We start from the raw sequence: 21,427 nt of genomic DNA, 5'->3' as shown, positions 1-21,427 counted from the left end.
TTTTTTAAAACTATATACATACATGGAGTTGCGCTTGTGGGGTTTCCAAAAATATGGAGAGAGATGTACATGTAGCACTATAGCACAAAGCTACTGTATATGATTTTATTGATATTTTACTGTTAACCCAATTCTTCTTAAAGCCTTTTTAAAAACTTTGTTTGCACTGGAATATTATGACATTTCCTAATTCATATAACTAATGACAGTACATGAAATACATTCCAGGTGCATTCAAATAAAATGTGTGTAAAGTCTTACAATTTGCTTTCTTTAGAAAGTAGCCACAACCTGCAGAGAAGGACCCTTACTCTCTGTGGATATGCAGTGGTGTCTCTGTAGAGGTCCGATGCACACCTTGACCTATAGTTCTGCCATATGCAAATCTCAAGCTCTAGCTCCCACTCAGCAGGGGGTGTGTCAGATATCCACAGAGAGACCACTGCTTCCACACAGAGAGTAAGGGTCTTTTTCGGCAGCTTTCTTGTAGGGGACAGGCTTTTCTGCTGGCTTGATAAACTGAGCTTTTTGTGTCTTTGCAGGCAACTGTGTCATCATGAAGCCATCCGAAATCAGCCAAAACACAGAGAAAGTCCTGTCTGAAGGTCTTGCCCGATACCTTGATCAGGTAATTATTAGAAAACATACACCAGGAGATGAGAGCAATGGTGAGAGGCAGGTGCAGACTACATTATCCAGTGCAAGTGGCACTCGAGCGTAGCAGCAATGCAGCTGGGGGAGAAAGTCGGGAGAAAATGTTTTTTTCAACTGGAGTAGTGATCCAGTTTCCAGTTAGATGCACTGGATTCAGGTGATGCTGGTAGCAATCTTGGGTCACACAGAGTTATTTTAGGTCCCTATATATTCAAGTAAGTTGGTGGAGCGCTAAATGGTAATACACTTTAATATACACAATATCATGCCATTTCAAACATATGTGGATACGTGGTATCACCTTAAGGTGATTATTAGTGATATAATTAGTTCAATATGATTGTGTGGATCATGAAGAGATCACAATTCCAAGTGTGTGCACGTCCTGATCCGGGAGTGACAACAGGTACAAGCCAAAGGAATGGATAAAAAAACGCACTCACCAGATATGCGTTTAAAATTCACAATAATTAATCCTGCGTCACCAGGCTATAGATAGGTCATCAGGTCTCGGGTCAGGATACCATACGAATCCCCATCCAAGCTCCACAGAAAAGGTCACCAGAATCCGCTACCAGGTATCACCATCAGGGTCATCTTTTCTCCAGATGGGCACTGTGAATGATGACACTCACACAGAGTGCCCAATAAGAGACCACATAGTGTGATATTGTGCTTGTTCAAGGATAATGGGTGTAATGATAAATTTCAAAATCTCAAAAAAGTTCCAAAAAGTTACTGACCATATATTCAGGATGGCTGTGGTTAGATGTCCAGGGGGGCTGCAGCAACTGGACATCTAACCACAGCCATCCTGAATATATGGTCAGTAACTTTTTGGAACTTTTTTGAGATTTTGAAATTTATCATTGCACCCATTATCCTTGAATAAAAGGTACCTTAAGCAATATCACACTATGTGGTCTCTTATTGGGCACTCTGTGTGAGTGTCATCATTCACAGTGCCCATCTGGAGAAAAGATGACCCTGATGGTGATACCTGGTAGCGGATTCTGGTGACCTTTTCTGTGGAGCTTGGATGGGGATTCGTATGGTATCCTGACCTGAGACCTGATGACCTATCTATAGCCTGGTGACGCAGGATTAATTATTGTGCATTTTAAACGCACATCTGGTGAGTGCGTTTTTTTATCCATTTGTTTGGCTTGTACCTGTTGTCACTCCCGGATCAGGACGTCCACACACTTGGAATTGTGATCTCTTCATGATCCACACAATCATATTGAACTAATTATATCACTAATAATCACCTTAAGGTGATACCACGTATCCACATATGTTTGAAATGGCATGATATTGTGTATATTAAAGTGTATTACCATTTAGCGCTCCACCAACTTACTTGAATATATATGTACTATTGGAGGTTTTTTCTTGGTTGCCTTTCGGTGTATCAGCTGCTTATTAACATAATTTGTTGTGTATATATATATATATATATATATATATATATATATATATATATACTTTCTTTTCATTTTATGGTAGCACTCACTAAAAAATCTTTTTATTATATCTTATTTTTAGGTCCCTAACCTCAGGTATTAGCTCTTTTTCATGGAAGTAGATAGTGTAGGGATATGATACCCCTCTATCAGGGACAGCACTAGCAGTAGGGAAAGGTTCAGGTGGAGTAGGGCCTATGTCTACTTCTTCAGGAAACTCTCCTTTGGGTTGGACTGGCCAGGCCGCACTCCACTCTTCGTGACAAACGTGCTCTGCAGTTCTAACCCACACACCGCTAACTCTGCTCTGAACTGTTGTAAGTCTCCAGTTGGGTGTGCTTTCCTGCCGGCTTGTTTGAACTGTTTGGAAAGTTCTACAATACATTGTTGTTGGCAAACTGGGACTTTCTGCCGCTGCACCATGCTGCACCTAACCAACAAGGGGACATGTCTTAATGTCATTACACACTGGTGTCCACTCCCTCTACATCAAGGCAGAGAGGTCTCTCTAGGCAAACCCGGGCATCAAACAATCTGGATTATTCAATACCACTTTTTTTTTAATATCTTGATTTTTAACCACTTTACAACTGTTCTATAGCCGAATGACAGTGCAGTTGTTCAGTTCTGGGAGATGCTGACTAGCTCTTCAATAAAGACTGTGTTGCAGTGAAGGCGTGTAAATAGTTCCAGGAAGTACTGATCTCTGACTCTGGATGCAAGTCTATGTGAAAATGTGTGTTGCCTGGCTGTGCAGGACTATAGGGGAAACCAATACTCTAGGGACTCCTAAGGGGCACTGAACGCCAACAGATCTTACCATAAACATGAACATTTGGAATGGCTGAGGGTGATATTTATATCTACAGAGGAGTAAAACCCTGAAAGGGATCTTGCATGGTTGTCCTTTTTTTGGAGAAAGGAAAAAAACTAGATCAACAAAGTGAAATTGATCCTGCCAGTTTGGTATTACCCTGTTAGGGATCCGGGTATGACCAGAAATGTGTGGACTAACACAGGGAAGTAGCAGGCTTCAGGAACACAGGCGTAGTCAGGGCTGGAGAATTGGAATGGTCAGGCAGGCCGTTAGGTACTGTCAGGCACTGCCCGGCGGGATCTCTAGTACCCACAGAAACGGGATTCCCCAGGGAGCGGAGTCTAAGCCCCAGTCTGCCTTTTCACCAGAGCCCCTGATGGTGGGGATGGACTTGGCGCAGGACTGAGACCAGGTCGCGGCCCCTGAGTGCACCCAACTGTGGTAGAGGGGTCCACCGAGGGTATGTACTGTGGGAAAGCCTGACGTGAAGAGGCTGGCAGACCTGGTAACAGTGACAGATCCGTGCGGGATGGATGGATCATCTGGGTAGCGTCAGGCGTAGTCAGGCAGGCCAAGTCAGCAACGTGCGGGCAGCAAGGTACCGGAGGAGCAGGCAGAGAATAGTCAGGGTCACAAGCCGGGTTCAGTAACTCACAGGCAGCGCGGTACAGAGGATCAGGCAGAAGGATGGTCAGGCAAGCCAGGGGTTCAACAGGAGATGGTCAGCAGAGGTCAGGAACAAAGCAGGGTCAGCAACTAGGCAGATAAGCAGGAACACAGGATACCAGGTACAGGGGCTCATGGGAAACATTACGCCAAGGCCCTGATCACAGGCCTGGTCATTCCTTAAATGCACCTCCTGCAATCAGCCCAGGTGTTGGCTGACTACAGGAGTGAGCTTCTGGCTGCTGAGAGCACCCGCTGGTTAGCCCTGGTACTGCAGCCCACACAGCAGGTGAGTCCCACCACCAGTGCTGAGTCCATTCCTGACATATCCTGAGGATGACCACCCTGAAGTCAGGAACAAGTACAGATTCTGGTTATGGCTGTAGCAGGTAAAATTGGTCAAAGATACAGGAGCCCTGGGTGAGGGTAGTAGGACAGCAGCCCCGAGTAAGGATGGTAGGACAGGGACCCAAGGTGAGGGTGGTAGGACAGGAGCCCTGTCTGAGGGTTGTAGAACAGGGACCCAGAATAGACAGGTGTGGGCCTGTACAGCATTAAGCTGTAACTATAGGCTGAGTGAGTCAGAAAATTCCAGAGAGCAGGAAGTTGGGCTCCTTTCCTACCACCTTCTCTCTGGACATTCTTTCTCAGTATATAATGGAATGAAAATTCACATAGTCATCAGTCACCAGCAATGCATTGGTGGAAACCAGCAGATCTTACCATATGTGAACATTGGGACTGGCTGAGGGTGATGTGTGTGTGTGTGTATATATATATATATATATATATATATATATATATATATATAAATCTCTGGGGGAGTGGTCTGCCGCGGCTGGAAGATGGCCGCATAGTGAGGGAGCTCCCGCCGGCCGGATCTCTCTGAATCGCCGCACTACGGAGCGGGGTGTGAGAGAGCTGCCACGATATGGGGAAGCATGACCGGACCTCATCCGGTGCCCGATCGCGCTCCCCATGGAGCCAGGGGGTGCAGGGGAGGCACATACAGGAGCTCTTCCGCTCCCAGCAGCACAGGGACGGGCCGCAGCCATCTCCTTCTCCTTCTCCTGCTGCTTCCCCCTCCCCCCCCCTCTCTACAGCTGCTGACACTATTAACCCTCCCTGCTCTGATATGCAGGCAGCCCCAGACACAGTGCCTCAGCATGATGTCCCCTCTGCCTCACAATCTCTGTCCCTAAGGGATCTTCAGGCTGTGGCAGCTGACATTAAGGCCACCCTGACAGCCACACTCACTGCAGCATTGGGGGAGCTGCATAATGATTTAAGGGCCATGGGTTCGCGATTGGAACACGTGGAATCCGCATCCAGGCAAACTGGATCCGCCATTATTGATTTACAACATCAGTCATCGGTGCACGCTTCCACTATCAGAGAACTACACAGGCATATTGAGGATTTAGATAACCGTGGCCGCAGGCGTAATATCAGAATCCGCGGTCTCCCAGAATCAGTAGAACATGCCGATATTCCCAAAGCAGCAATGGCCATATTCAATAACCTCCTTGGTCGCCCGCCAGTAACCCCGATTGACATCGAACGTGTGCACAGAGCGATCCGCCCCAGGAGGGGAGACGCAGACCCACCCAGGGATATCGTTTGCTGCCTAGTCAGCTTCCCGCTCAAAGAAGATGTCCTCCGCTGTGCTAGAGACAGAGGGCGCCTTTTATATGAGGGGACAGAAATACAACTTTTTCAGGACTTATCCAGCACCACCCTACGCCAGCGGCGCGCTTTACGCCCTCTTCTGGATACGCTACGTTCGCGTAGCATTCCGTACCGATGGAGGTTCCCCTTCTGTCTCTCTGTACAGGTTGGTGGTCGCTCTCACAACCTGCGAACCCCTGAAGAACTGCCCTCTTTCTGTGCCTCCATAGACATCCCGCTGATTGACCTGCCTGATTGGTTCAGCTCCATGAGACTACCGCTATCCCAGGATTTGGTGGCCGAGGATAGTGCTATGGAATGGCGCGGCCAGTCTTATCGTAGAGGGCGGATGGCCCCATCGACCCCTCCGAGACCCCTCATAGGGGACGCCACGACTACCTTTAGCCCGACGGCCTCTCCAGCGCACAGGAGGCCACGACGCGAAACCTAATGGTCCCTGTCCTTCCCTCAACACTGCTTCTTCGATGCATACACTGCTGAGTGTTTACGTTCTACTGCGACTGCACACCTTTTTTCATCCACTCGCCCCATATGTTCCAGTTGTGCACTGGCGCTCTATGATCAATGCTCATCGGGCTCCTACTTTACTGCCTTTCCTACTTGTTCGTCAAGATGACAGCCTGCGATTCCTGGGACTCTGTCACTATCCTGTACGAAAAATTTTGGGCCTCCACAGTTCCTTCCTGCCTTCCAAGAGCGAGTCCTCCGCCTCCAGTTGGCTATCGATTTGTGCCGTCTCCCAGCCTTCTATCTCCAATTACCATTTGGATGCATCCTGGGCAATGAAGGTCCTCCAGCCTCGTCTTCCTGGCAAGCTCTGAACTTCGCCCTCATGTCTTTGCGGACATCCTGCTGCTCGCTTGGGGCTGTTCTGTTCTGTGATGATTTGTTCACCCCCCCCACCCTCTCCGTGGACATTGGAACGCCTGGCCTTCCCATTCCTTCGGAAGTGATTCCTGCTCCATTTGTAACGTATATTTTATATTTTCTGTGTGCATATGTTAGTGTCTTTCTTATTCCGCCGGGGGGTGGTCTGCGGGGAGGTGTGTATTGTAGGCGGGGACGGGTAACTGCTTTTTTTTTTTTTTTTTTTTTGGAGAGTGTTATTGTTTGTATAGTCAGTGGAGTTTGGTTGGGTGGATGAGCGCCATCTCTCCCCGCTACTGGTTAGCCATTTCAACATGGGACCATATCATTCTCTCCAGCCCGGCTTTCACTTGGCCGAATTGGCATACCTGAGGGCCTGTGTGCCTTTGCTCACCCCCATGCTCACTTCCCTCCGCCTCCTCCTCCCCACTCCTACGCCATTCCAGGAGAGGTGATGCTCTCCCCCTTTTGCTTCCCTGAGGGCGCCAGCTACTATAATTGTGTGTGGGGGGAGGGGGAGGGGGGTTTCCTGTGTCTTATTTAGTCCCCTTGATACTTATTTTTTTTTTTGTGGGTTTGATGACGGGCCTTGATCTTAGGGGGCTTCATTGGTTACTGCTGAACAGGGGCTTATTGCCGTTTTATCTGTTATTGTCATGCTCATTCATGTTTTGATAATGTTGACTTGTTATGTTTTTGCCTTGTGATGCGGTTTGCCTGTAATATGTGCAGGGGTCTTTCGCTGTTCTCCGTTTAGCGAGGTGCCCCTTTACTGTCTTACGCTCACCTTGGCTTAGGCTGTCCTTCCCAATGCGGTCACTCTGTATGTGCCTTTACACTTCTTTAATACTACGTATAGCTAGACCCCTCGCTCGGCAATATTTCACTCGCGATACTTCTAATAAATCTGCCCAGGTCTTCTTCTTCTGCATGTTACATAACACTTCATCCCCCACGGAAGACCGGTACCCAAACCTTCCCTGTGCTCCACCCCTGCGGTCTCCTGACACCTCTTATCTCTCTCGAACCCCGCCCCCTTATTCTTGCCTTATTTTTTTTATAATTTCCCATAGGGGGCTACCGGCCGGCGGATGCGCACTTCCTGGTTTTACGCCGACCTCGTTCCCCACACAGTGAGCTCGGCGAGCTTCCACTGATCCTTTTCTTTCGGCTTCTATCTTTATCTTTTTTTTGAGCTTCTCTTTTATCTTTGTGTTTCTCTTCCTTTTTCCCGTCCTTTTCCCCTTTTCCTGTTTCTCTTTCTCTCACGTGGAACAGCGGGTCTGTTCCTCAAGCCGTATCCTATCTATTTTCTTCTTTTCCACCTCCACCCCCCCTTTTTTTTTTTTTTTTTCCCTCCCCCCTTCCTTTTCCCATCCCCCGAATCCTCGGCATACCGAAGCTTCGGACTCAGGCTTCGCCTTCCAGCAGTCATGCTTTCTTCCACCTCACAACCGGCACAATTGTCTCTGAAACTCCTTTCACTTAATATCAAAGGTCTGAACATACCCGAAAAGCGCTCCATGCTCCTCTCTTACTTACACAAACAGAAAGCGGATGTGGTCTTTTTACAAGAAACACATTTTCGCCAAGACTCCATTCCAAAGCTTTACAATTTCTGCTTCCCCACAGTCCTCCACGCCACCAACCCCCTGGCTAAGTCTAAGGGGGTTGCGATACTGTTTGCCAGACACCTTCAGCTTCATGTAACAGATTCCATGGTGGACCCTGAAGGTAGATACCTGTTTATAAAGGGATTATTCGCTAACAGACCTATCACATTCGCCAATGTCTATGCCCCCAATGTTCAACAGGTCTCCTTCCTGCGCTCAATCGTCTCTGACCTAGCCGCTTTCCAGGAAGGGTTACTGATACTTGGAGGCGATCTGAATGTCCCTTTGAGCCCTCTGCTAGACTCCTCCTCGGGTAGTTCTTTTTTACCCTACAAGGCCCTCAGGCAAATACATATCCAATTACAGCTTCTACAATTACATGACACCTGGTGTACACTTTACCCCACTGTTAAAGATTATACTTTTTTTTCCCCACCACACAATAAGTATTCTAGGATAGACTATTTTTTTTTGTCGCAACCAGATCTCCCTCTCCTCCATGCTGCTACCATAGAACCGATGGTCCTTTCCGATCATCATCCCATCTCCATGACGCTACGGTTCCCCATCTCGCACCCACGCTCCAAATACTGGCGTTTGGATGCTTCCCTTCTTGCAGATGCCGCTATTGTTCAAGAGCTCCGCTCTAGTATGGTTGAATATTTTTCCTTGAATAGCTCGTCAGACACCTCACCCATCACACAATGGGAGGCCCACAAGTGTGTCATTCGGGGCAGCCTCATAGCCATTGCGACGAGACGTAAGAAAGCCAAACAGGAGCGTCTGAAGCTCCTCTCAGATAGGATCCGCTCTTTGGAAAGAGTACACAAACAGACTCTGGCTGCGTCGACTCTTTTGGAACTCACGAGTACACGCACGCAGCTTCTCACGGAACTGGGTAAGGTGGTTAGAAAAAGATTCATTCTTTCACATAAGCTGTATTACGAGTTCGCAAACAAGAGCGGGAAATTTCTAGCCAGAGCTCTTCGTGAAAAACGGGCTAGTATGACGGTGCATAAAATCAGAGGCTCTGATGGCATTGAGGCTACATCCAACCCCGATATTGCCGCCCATTTTGAACGCTACTATAAATCTCTCTACAACCTCCCTCAGGAACGCCCCCCTATCCATTCGGACAGATCTAGAACTGCCTTGATCTCTGAATTTCTCCATCTCTACGGTTCACCTGCCCTCTCAGAGGATCTGGTGCACGCTTTGGAAAATGATCTCACCTTCCTTGAACTGCAATCCGCAGTAAAACAGATGAAACCGGGGAAGAGCCCGGGCCCTGATGGTTTTTCAGCAGCCTATTATAAATCTTTTTTAGATATACTGGGTATTCCATTTCTCGCTGCTTTTAACACTCTCGCTCAACCTTCAGGGTCGCCTAACCACCTGTTGGAGGCTCACATTACAGTTATCCCCAAAGACGGGAAGGACACCACCCAGGTCTCCAATTATAGACCCATTTCCTTGCTGAACGTGGACGTCAAACTATTCGCTAAGATCCTTGCTAATCGTCTTCTTCCCTTGCTTCCCTCCATGGTCGATTTGGACCAAGTAGGATTTATCCCTGGTAGAGAAGCGAGGGACAACACTATCAAGGCCCTTAATCTCCACCACTGGCTTCACAGGTCTAACACCCCGGGTTTTTTTCCTCTCCTTGGATGCAGAAAAGGCCTTTGACAGGATTGCCTGGGATTACCTGAACGCATCTTTAGTGGCACTGGGTCTGGGTGAGAAGATGCTTAACTTTATTATGGCCCTCTATTCTGCACCTACTGCCCGGGTCCGGGTGAACGGTCATCTGTCAGACTCCTTTCATCTACGGAACGGTACACGTCAGGGATGCCCCCTCTCCCCGCTTTTGTTTGTCCTATCCCTTGAGCCCCTGTTGCGGAAAATTCGTTTAAACCCTGATGTTAAAGGAATCACGGTGGCAGACAAGGAATATAAGCTTGCAGCTTATGCGGATGATATTCTCTTGTTCCTGGCGGACCCTCACATCACCCTCCCGAACCTACTGAAAGACTTTGCCTTTTTTAGATATTTGTCGAATTTTAAAATTAATTTTTCCAAATCTGCCGCCCTTAACATTACTTTGTCTTCTGAGCTGGTCTCTGCTTGTGAGGCCCAATTCCCATTTCATTGGGAAAGGGATTCCCTAACTTATCTCGGTATCCAGCTCACCAGTAACCTTGATGACCTTTATGTGAAAAACTATCTTACCGCTCTTCGCTCTATGCAAGAAGACCTCAATAAATGGCACCGTCCCTGTTTCTCGTGGTTTGGAAGGGCAGCGATCATTAAAATGAATGTACTTCCCCGTCTCCTGTATCTCTTCCAAACATTACCAATTCACTTACCTCTTGCTTTCTTTGCTTCTTGCAAAAGACTGTGTTCTCTGTTCCTTTGGAGCCACAAACGTCCACGTATTGCCTACTCCCAATTAACCCTCTCTAAACTTAAAGGGGGCATAGGATTTCCTGATCTTTACCGGTACTATTGGGCTTATCATCTTTCCCGGATAGTTGATTGGCACGTTCATACTGCCTCCAAAGACTGGATATCTATAGAGAATGCTTGCTCGCCCTTCCCCCTGGCATCGATTCCTTGGCTCTCACCGAAACACACGCCACAAGCTCTTCTCACCCATCCCTTGGTGGGACCTACGTTAAAAATTTTCCGATCGGCTTGTAGATCTGCTGCCATTTCTGACACACCCAACCCCCTGACCCCTATACGCCTCAACCCTGACTTCCCCCCTGGGATGCATAAAGATTTTTTAATGAAACACTGGCCGCACAAACAGATCTTAGTGAAACATTTTCTCCACAAAGGCAAGGTGAAAACGCTCAGTGAACTGCAGGAAAGCCTGGGTATTCGCGAATTCCCTTTCTGGGTATATTTCCAGATCAGACATTATCTGCTCTCTCATAAACCCCCTCATAACTGGCATCGCTCTCTTACCCCATTTGAATCTGCATGCGCGAAGGCTGAACCACGGAAACATCTGATCTCGGAGATCTACCCACTTCTAGTGGAGAGCCGGTCTTATGACTCCCTCCCCGCGTGTCGGGCTTGGAAGAGAGATCTTAATGCTGAGTTGTCGGACTCCGACTGGGACCTGGTTTTCCAATACTCACATAAATGTTCCCTCAATGTCTCGACACAAGAAAACAGCTACAAAATAGCCTCTAGATGGTACCGAACTCCCTCAAGAATTCATCATTTTAACCCCGCCTTCCCCAACAGCTGCTGGAGATGCGGGACCCCGGATGGGTCCTTTCTTCACATTTGGTGGTCTTGCCCGCTTCTTCAACCATTTTGGCAGGAGGTCCATAGGTTAGTAGTGTCTATAACTACTTTACCCTTAGCTCTCTCTCCTGCCCAATTCCTCCTCCATCACTCTTCCCTTCCCAGGGCTCAGTATTTTAAATCATTAGCCATGCACATGATCAACGCAGCCAGACTCTGTATTCCGGTTCTATGGGGCTCCACACGCTCTCCCTCTATCCGTGAATGGCTCACTCGAGTGGGTAAAACGGCGGACATGGAAGAACTGGTTGCGACTGCCCTCGATACTCCTACGAAATACTCTCATGTATGGGCCTGCTGGACCCATTTTCTGACTACCCCGGAATATCGATCCCTCATGGACCAATCTGTCTAAAACCTAATTTGGACTTCCTGATAGTGTTATTTAGTGGTATTTGACCTGAGGGTGTCCTCATACTCCCCCCTGTGTTACACACGCTTTCCTTTGACGCCGCTGATAGCTTAGGTTCTACCCACTCCCGCTACTGTTTGTCTGGAGGATAAGATCTTTTTGTCGGTTGTCCCTTCTCTTATTTTGCCCTCCCCACTTGCTTCCCTTCCTCCCCCCCCCCTCCCCCCCTTTTTTTTTTCTCTCGCCTTCTCTTTTCTTTTCTTTCATATGCTTTTACACGTTTTGGACACTTTTTCCGATAGCACACTGAGTATGCGGTCAGCATCACCTCCCGCAATTCGTTCGCGGTTCCCACGACAATTACTCCTACATTCGCACAATTCCACCATCGTATTCTGTAGTATTGACTCTCACATAGGCATCGTACTGCTCTTTTCCCCCCTACAGATTTTTATCGCTAGACGTTATGGTGGAAGGCCAGACGTCTCTTTATTTTTAGCACTTGACAAGCATACCTAAATATTGCTGGCACAACCCTGTCGTGGCCTAGTTCATCCACACTGTTTGGTCTTGCGTTGGACCTCATTTGCCTTTGTATGATTTATGTTTTGCTGTTTGTCCTATGTGCATTTCCTCTGTACATTTTCGTGTGAAAATTTGTATCTTGTTTTCAATAAACTTTGTTTTTTGGAAAAAAAAAATAAATAAATCTCTATATCTATCTATCTATCTATCTATCTATCTATCTATCTATCTATCTATCTATCTAGATATAGAATATAGAGTCTACAGAGGAGTGAAACCTTTAAAGGGACCTTCCATGGTTGTCCTCCTTGGTGGGATGGGGAAAACAGAGATAAACCAAGTGAAAGTGATCCTGCCAGTTTGATTTTAACCTGAAGATGACCACCCTGGGGAAATCAGGAGGAAGTACATATTCCTGCTATGGCTGTATCTGATTGAATTCAGCAAAGATGACATTACACTTGTGGGCACTTGAGAAAGTGGGATGAATAACTGCAGAACATAAAGTGATGATTTTTTTTTCTCCCTGTGTTCTCCTCCCTCAGGACTGTTTTGCGGTGGTTTGTGGTGGGGTGGAAGAATCTACGCGCCTCTTGGCAGAAAAATTTGATTATATATTATTTACAGGTAACATGAAACACAATAAAATGGGGCTGATACAACAGCATATAACTCTTTATGCTGAGGGAGAGGACATTTTTCTATGGGGCATAGGTTGCAAGAACAGGGATCCAGGGTGAGGGTGGAAGCATATGGGCTGAGGAATAGGGTGGTGGCACAGGGTGGCAGGTAGGAGAACAGGACCTAGGATGAGGGTGGCAGAACATGAGCCCAGGACATTGTTGGCTAGACAGGGTTTCAAGGCAATGTTTGCAGGACATGGTCTTAGGGCTAAGGTGGCAGGATCAGGTCCCAGGGCAAATGGGACACAATATGTGCCCAGGTGAGTGGAGAGGGACAGTGACATAAAGTGAAGGGTAGCAGGACATGGGTTCATAGTAGAGTGGGCAGAGCAATGTCCCAGACTGAGAGTGGCAAGATGGGGAACTAGGGCTAAGGTGGCATGGTATGCAGTTAGGATGAGGATGGCATGACAGGGGCCCAAGACAATGGTGCCAGGGTATATGTTTGAGTGAGGACAGGTGCTCAACAGTCCTGGATGAGGGTGGTTGGACAGAGGCCCAGGTTGAGGGAGGCAAGACATGGAGCAAGGACAATAGTGTTAGTAGTGTGGCAAGACCATGGCATAGTGAAGAGGGTCAAAGGACATGTACAGTACCTATGCTGATGGTGGCAGGACAGAAACTCTTGGTAAGGGTGGTAGGACAGATACCCAGGGAGACGTTGGTAGGACAAGGACCCAGAGTGAGGGTGGTAGGACAAGGACCCAAAGTGAGGATGGTAGGACAAGGACCCAGAGTGAGGATGGTAGGACAAGGACCCAGAGTGAGGACGGTAGGACAGGGACCCAGGGTGAGGATGGTAGGACAGGAGCCCTAGGTGAGGATGGTGGGACAAGAGCCCTGGGAGAAGGTGATAGGACAGGAACCCAGGGTGAAGATGGTGGGACAGGAGCCCTGGGTGAGGGTGGTAGGACAAGGACCCAAGGTGAAGGTGGTAGGACAAGGACCCAGAGTGAGGACGGTAGGACAGGGACCCAGAGTGAGGACGGTAGGACAAGGACACATAGTGAGGGTGGTAGGACAGGGACCTAGTGTGGAGGTGGTATGACAGGAGCCCTAAGTGAGGATGGTGGGAGAGGGACCCAAGTTGAAGGTGGTTGGACAGGAGCTTTGGGTGAAGGTGGATGGACAGGGACTCAGGGTAAGGGTAGCAGTAAATAGATCCAATGTGAGGGCAACAGGACAGAGGCCTGACAGTGCAAGTTGCCTGGCTGTTATGTTGATCCTCAAGGTTCCATATTTTGAATCACTGTACAAGAACAGTTTGCAGATTTTGCAGGAGTTTCCAGATCTACATATCTGTAAATTCAAGTACTGAAGCCACAGGATAAGCACCACCACCAGGAAATTAGCATTTTTTAAAAAGGTGTTTAGTCCCCGTATTTCTTTTATGAAATATTCACATTAAAGACAAGTAGACAATGAAACTTGTGTACACTGATTTCCACTTTCTCCCCACACAGGGAACCCAACTGTTGGTAAAATAGTGATGACGGCAGCGGCCAAACACCTGACGCCACTGACTCTGGAATTAGGTGGAAAGAATCCATGTTACGTGTATGATGATTCCGACATCAAGAATGCCGCCAGGCGCATTGCCTGGTCGCGGTTTCTCAACGCGGGTCAGACATGCCTGGCGCCAGATTACGTCCTTTGTTCTGACAAAATTAAAGAAAAATTGGTTGCGGCATTACGGACCACCATCCAGGACTTTTACGGAGAGGATCCAAAGCAGTCACCAGACCTTGGGAGAATCGTTAGCGACAGACATTTTCAAAGAGTGGCCTCCCTATTAAAAGGCGGGAAGATAGTGGTGGGCGGACAGACCGACGAATCTGAAAGATATATTGGTAGGAAAATCCTGTTTCAGGTGTCCTTACATTGATGTGTATTGTATATTAAGATATCTCATGAAATATTATTACAGATACTTACTATATATAGCGCCATCAATTTACGCAGCAATTATTATTATACAGTATTTTATAGCACAGTTTGCGCAGCACTTTACAATAGAAAGGGAGACAATACAGTTACAATGCGATACAATACAAGAGGGTTGAGAGGGCCCTGCTAATAACAGCTTGCAATCTAATAGGGTGGGGAAAGCGGTACACAATTATTATTATTATTATTATTATACAGGATTTATATAACGCCAACAGTTTGCTCAGCGCTTTACAATATAACGGGAGACAATACAGCAACAATACAGTTCAATACAAGAGGGATAGGAGGGCCCTGATCCTGGGAGCTTACAATCTAGGAGGGAGGGGCTAGTGGTACAAAAGGTAGTAACTGTGGGGGATGGAGTGGTTGGAAAAGTAGAAGATTCCAGTATTAGCTGAGGGCAGCATAGGCTTCCCTAAAGAGATTAGTTTTCAGAGATCGCCTAAAAATGAGCAGAGTAGGCGATAGTCTGATAAATTGGGATAGAGAGTTCCAGAGGATGGGGGAAGCTCTGGAGAAGTCCTGGAGATGAGCATGGGAGGAGGAGACAAGGGAGCTAGAGAGCAGGAGGTCTTGCGAGGAGCAGAGAGTACAGTTTGGGTGATATTTGGAGACAAGATCGGTGATGTAATTTGGGGCGGAGTTATAAATGGCTTTATACGTAATTATTAGTGTTTTGTATAAAGCCATTTATAATTCTGCCCCAAATTACATCACCGATCTTGTCTCCAAAAGTTTATAACTGTGAAGGCCAAGCCGATGGAAGTGATATAAGCTCAGTTAGTTGGAGGTGTGTTAGGCTTCCCTGAAGAGATGAGTTTTCATGGCAGTCAGAGTAGGAGATAGCTGGACAGACTGAGGTAGAGAGTTCCAGAGGATAGGAGAGGCTCTGGAGAATTCCTGGAGATGAGCATGGGAGGAGAAAACAAGGGAGCTTTAGAGCAGCAGTTCTTAAGAGCTTACAAACCGCTTACAATAATATCTGTGTGAGACGTGTCCGACAGCAGTAAGCTGTTCATGCTCATGTCGGTGTCCTTCCCCAACTTGTGATCACCATTTGATCTATGACACAATCACATGGCTTTGTTAGTAAACAACTCACTCTGACAAATGCAAAAGTATTTCTTTCTGTGTGCACTACTTAAAAAACAGTCCCACCACCCTCACATTGGGTCCATTTCCTTTAGATTTACAGTTAGTCTTTCCTCATCATGTGATCACCATTTGAACTATTACATGACCACTATGCTTTGTTTGTAAACAAATGACAATGAGAAAGGCCAAACAGTTTCTTTCTGTGTGGCTCTACTTCTAAAAGAAGACTGTGCAGTGTCAGTCAAAGTTTTAAAATAAATTTAAGTCCAAGCAAGATAATAACTGCCACACTAAGCCTTGTTAAGCCTTGAGTTTTCAAATATATATATATATATATATATATATATATATATATATATATATATATAAAATTATTATTATTTTTTTTTTTAATTTGCGACTTGTGCTGGGATTTGTAATAAGAAATACTTGTTGACAGTGTGCATATCAATGAGTAATCTAGGTGGTCATGTTTCTCTTAGGAGTGACAGGTTAGCAGTCTGCATAGACTGATCTCCCTGCTGTAACCACTTCAATAGCGGCACTTATACCCCCTTCGTGCCCAGGTCATTTTTCATTTTCAGTGCTGTTGCACTTTGACAATTGCGCGGTCATACAAAACTCTACCCAGATGCAATTTTTATCATATTTATTTCACACAAATAGAGCTTTCTTTTGGTGGCATTTAATCACCATTGAGTTTTTTTTTTTTTTTTGCTAAATAAAACAAAAAAAAGTAACCTGAAAATTTTGAAAAAAATACACTTTTCTTTGTTTCTGTTATAACATTTTGCAAATTAATAACAGTTCTTCATCAATGTAGGTCAAAATGTATTCTGCTACATTTCTTTGGTGAAAATAATAATAATTTAATTTAATTTTTTTTTCAAACGTTTCTATTTTTTAAAATTTGTTATTATTTTTTTTCTATTTTTTTATTATTTTATTTTTCATTGCACTGTGACCAAAGCAATGCAATGTTACCATAGTAACATTGAACTACTCTGGACAAGTGATCAGGATTTTTTTTTTTTGTTAACACATTATGATTGCTAATACCGATGTATTTCATTGATATTTGCAATCATTGTTACTGAATGAAACTGAATCATTCAGTCTTTTGTTGTGATTAGCTGTAATTGGGCAAAGCTAATCACATCATACAGATGGGCTGTGATTGGCCCTGTCTGTATCATGTGACTGCCTTGACCAGTCACAGCTAACAACATAATTGTATACAATGGATGGCATGACAGGAAGCCATCCATTGTATACAATTGTGATTGGTCACAGCGGTCACATGACACTGGCAACGGGCCGGTGTAGTGATATGTGTGACACAACCGGTGACAGATTGTGCCACTGTGCGGCCCCGCGGCTGCGTGAGCGGCCCATTTTGACAGGACGTCATATGACGCCCAGTCACAATGGCGAGTGTCCCACCTGGCCGTCAATCTGCTATAGCCAGACGGGATGGTGTTAATTAAGAAAACTTCTGCTCTTATTTGAAGCTTTCCCCCCTATCTGGTGTAAATTGGAAATATTAATTATTTAATATGAATTAGTGATATTTACCTGAATAAAAATAAAACAATTTTGAAAATATATTGTTTTAGTAGGTGAAATAAAATACATAAACGTATATAGATAATAATAATAATAATAATAATATATTAAATCTACATTAGATTCCAGTATGATGGGTTAATTCAGATGGTGATGAAAATCATGCAAGTATGACATTGTAAGGTAGTGTACACAAAACCCAATAATAGTACTACAGTACAGTTACATCAGGTTATATAAAAAATCTTCAGCAAATAACAGAAGAAATAAATGTAGTGCCAGAGGAAACACATCAGGTAATATGAAAAGTATCCAGCAGATGGCAGCAGAGTACAATGTATATAATGCCAGTACAAAGATTCCTCATAGGAATCTCCAGCAGATGGCAGCAAAGCATCAGGAATGTAATACCAGTGCTGTACAATCATTTCAAATTATTATTATTATTATTATTATTATTATTTATTATTATATTTATACAGGATTTACATAGGGCTAACAGTTTGCTCAGCACTTTACAATATAACGAGAGACAATACAGCAACAATACAGTTCAATACAAGAGGGTTAGTAAGGCCCTGCTCCTTGGAGCTGACAATCAAATAATATAAACCTCTTTATAAAAACTTCTGGGTAAATGTATTTTCTACATTGCAGTCCTGTAAGTGAATGACCCACTGTGGCCCTCACATGGTCTTTCCTGGACTAGAGCAGCAATCTATGGATGGGACCATTTTTCTGCTTCCACCTTTTGGCCTTTTTTAGAGTGTAGTTTCTTTATCCACACTTTGCGCTCCCTTTATTTCCCCCCTTAAATGTGTCACACCAGTGGCGTAACTAGAACCTTTAGGGCCCCAGAGCAAGAAACCATGAAGGGCCCCCCTGACCCTCGGTGGAGCCCTTCCCTATGAGCCCGGTGGCCAAATATGTAATTTTTGTGACCCTGTTAGTTTCTCCACTGGAGTCTAAAAGGTTGTTTTTTTTTTATTTTGTTATTTTATTTATTTTTTTTTACAATTTTTTAAAAATAATTGTTTACAATTTTTTTTTATAAGCCCCGTTGGGGAGCTTTGTTGAGATCTCAGGGGTCTAAACACACCTCTGATGTTCCACCTTTGAGACAGTGAAAGGAGATTGAGGACACAGCCCTCAGCTGCAGTGAATGGACAGTACAGAGCTTCACCTCCATTCGCAAACTGAAACATAGCAAACACAGTTTACTATGCGTCAGTTATGAATGGACAGAGTCAGTGATCAGTACGAATCACCAAACTCTCCATTCAAATTACATATTTACCGGACCTTTCTCCACTGTCCATCGTGAGAGAACCCCCTCAGCAGCCTATGGAAGAGGGGAGGGGGGATGCTGGTGAGATGGAGGAGTGGGGCCCGGGAAAGAGCATGGGGGGGGGGCAAAGAGCAGAGCACAGGGAGGAGCCAGATGGCACAGGGGTGTGTGTGTGTGGGGGGGGTGGAGAGCATGGGTATGGGGGCCAGAGAGAATGGGGAAGCATGTATAAAATCAAGACTGAACAGGTGATATACCTGCAGATATCAGTGCTGACTCTCTGAGGTTTAATTAAAAAAAAAAAAAATCCTGCCCAATTGTCCAGCAAATCTCCATGTATATTTGTTCTGTGCGAATTGGACAAAAACAGATGTGCGTTTGGCTATTTTCTCTTCTGGACGAATGTTCTATTATTATGGACTGTGGTAAAATGCCTGATTACAGCCACTAGATGGAGCTGAGGAGCATAGGGCGTAAGAAGAGATACAATGTAACAACGCCAGAGAACCATTGGTCACACAAGGGGTGCTCAACCCTCTGAAGAGCGAGAGACACTTAAGTGATTTGGTAACCAGCCGTGGGCCGCAATTAAATGAAATGGTTCAGATTTTCAAATGTTCTGTTTTGAATAGCATAATGAACATGTTCCTCCTGCAGCCGCTGAATGCTGGAGGTGGGGAGAGGTGGAGGAACCAGCTTTCAGTGGTCTCGGGTGGAAAATGGAGGAATGGTTTCTGTATATATACTGTATATGCCACCCACCCATCCAAGTATAAAACAGCATGTAACATGGAGGCTGCACAGGTCCCCTAGAGCACGGGGTTGGGGTAGACTCCAGATGTTACACTAGGGTTTGGAGGGGGGATACAAACACCTATGGATTATGGGATTTTACTGTCCCCCCAACCGCCAATGTAAACAAGCCCTTACTGTCCTAGATGCTTTCACACTGATGCGCATTGTAACTTCTATTATATCTTGCGGGTGTGGTCCTCTTTCTGAAAGCACACAAAAACTTCTGCATTCAGGTACTTTGGTGCATCTTTAGAAAGTTCACCAAACCCACAGGATATAATAGAAGTCTGTGGCTCAGTGCAGCTAACCCGCAGGAAAGCTCTACACTGCGCTGCACCCACGGATCAGCCTAGTAGTTGTTAACCCTTTTATAGGTGCTAATATGCCTGTTGAAAAAGTGCAAAAGTGTATGTGATGTGCTTCCCCTCCGCCCTATAGCAGAATTACTGCTACAGGGCATAGGACTGCACAGAATCACGTATATATATGTGATTCTGCATTTCCAGGTAGGGGGCGCACGTGCACGCCACACTACCCGTGCTGCCATTGGCAGCCACAGCTATGGATCACAGGGCCCTGTGTTTCCTCTTGTACCAAATTGTATTGTAACTGTAATGTCTACCTTCATTCTGTAAAGTGCTGAGCAAACTGTTGACGGTATATAAATCCTGGATAATAATAATAATCACTGGGTCCCGGCTGGAGATTCCCCGACGGCACCCGGCGATCACTGAGGAATAGTGATAGGGGAGAGACCTGTGTTTAAACAACACAGATAAACAAACAAGAGATACCTGCGCTCAAATCCCAACCGCCAGATCTCTCCCCTGTCAGCACGAACAGGCTGCTTTGTATTGCTCTGCACAGCACATTACTCTGCACTGCACAGCAATACAAAGCAGCATGTCTCCCTAGTAAGACACACACAGCACACTTAGTAAAACAGTGCACAGTTAACATTTTGATCAGCCCACATGTTAACCCCTTCCTGCCCAGTGTCATTAGTACAGAGTCAGTTTTTTATTAGCACTCATCACTGTATTGGTGTCATTGGGATGTCAGTGGCAGTTAGTCAGTTCCCCCCCGTGTCAGAATGCCCGCCGCAGTCCCGCTATAAGTCGCTGTTTGCCACCATTACTAGTTAGTCAGTTCCCCCCCGTGTCAGAATGCCCACCGCAGTCCCACTATAAGTCGCTGATTGCCGCCATTACTATTTAGTCAGTTCCCCCCCTGTGTCAGAATGCCCGCCGCAGTCCCACTATAAGTCACTGATTGCCGCCATTACTAGTTAGTCAGTTCCCCCCGGTGTCAGAATGCCCGCCGCAGTTCCACTATAAGTCGCTGATTGCCACCATTACTAGTTAGTCAGTTCCCCCCCATGTCAGAATGTCCGCCGCAGTCCCACTATAAGTCGCTGATTGCCGCCATTACTAGTTAGTCAGTTCCCCCCCCGTGTCAGAATGCCCGCCGCAGTCCCACTATAAGTCGCTGATTGCCGCCATTACTAGTTAGTCAGTTCCCCCCCGTGTCAGAATGTCTGCCGCAGTCCCACTATAAGTCGCTGATTGCCGCCATTACTAGTTAGTCAGTTCCCCTCCATGTCAGAATGCCTGCCGCAGTCCCACTATAAGTCGCTGATTGCCACCATTACTAGTTAGTCAGTTCCCCCCCATGTCAGAATGTCTGCCGCAGTCCCACTATAAGTCGCTGATTGCCGCCATTACTAGTTAGTCAGTTCCCCCCCATGTCAGAATGTCTGCCGCAGTCCCACTATAAGTCGCTGATTGCCGCCATTACTAGTATGAAAAATAAATAAATAAAATGCCAGTGTACATATATCACCATTTGTAAACGCTATAACGTTCACGTGAACTAATTAATTTATAAGTATTGGGATTTTTTTTTTTAGCAAAGACATGGAGCAGAATACATTTTGGCCTACATTTATGATGAAATCTGATTTTTTTTTTTTTTTTTCTGTATGTTTTATAGCAAAAAGTCAAAAATATATATTGTTTTTAAATTTAATTCAAATTTCAAATTTTTTGTTTATAGTGCAAAAAATTAAAAAAACACAAAATAC

General features: G+C 45.6%; 1 protein-coding gene across 2 annotated transcripts in view; it reads left to right on the top strand.

The window, feature by feature from the left end:
• LOC149438337 (aldehyde dehydrogenase family 3 member B1-like) overlaps positions 1–21,427 on the top strand; it is a 50,402-nt gene that overhangs the window by 17,141 nt on the left and 11,834 nt on the right. For both annotated transcript variants that reach the window (XM_089659829.1, XM_089659830.1), the window contains exons 5-7: positions 543–628; positions 12,513–12,594; positions 14,114–14,500. In XM_089659829.1, coding sequence (XP_089515955.1) covers positions 543–628; positions 12,513–12,594; positions 14,114–14,500 — 555 coding nt within the window. The remainder of the gene's footprint in view (positions 1–542; positions 629–12,512; positions 12,595–14,113; positions 14,501–21,427) is intronic.

This window comes from Staurois parvus, unplaced genomic scaffold (assembly GCF_062004578.1).
Source record: "Staurois parvus isolate SC_StPar_1 unplaced genomic scaffold, SC_StPar_1.0 ptg001192l, whole genome shotgun sequence".
Lineage (NCBI taxonomy): Eukaryota > Metazoa > Chordata > Amphibia > Anura > Ranidae > Staurois > Staurois parvus.
Note: the sequence above shows the minus strand (reverse complement) of the source record. Positions and strands in the feature narration are given on the sequence as shown.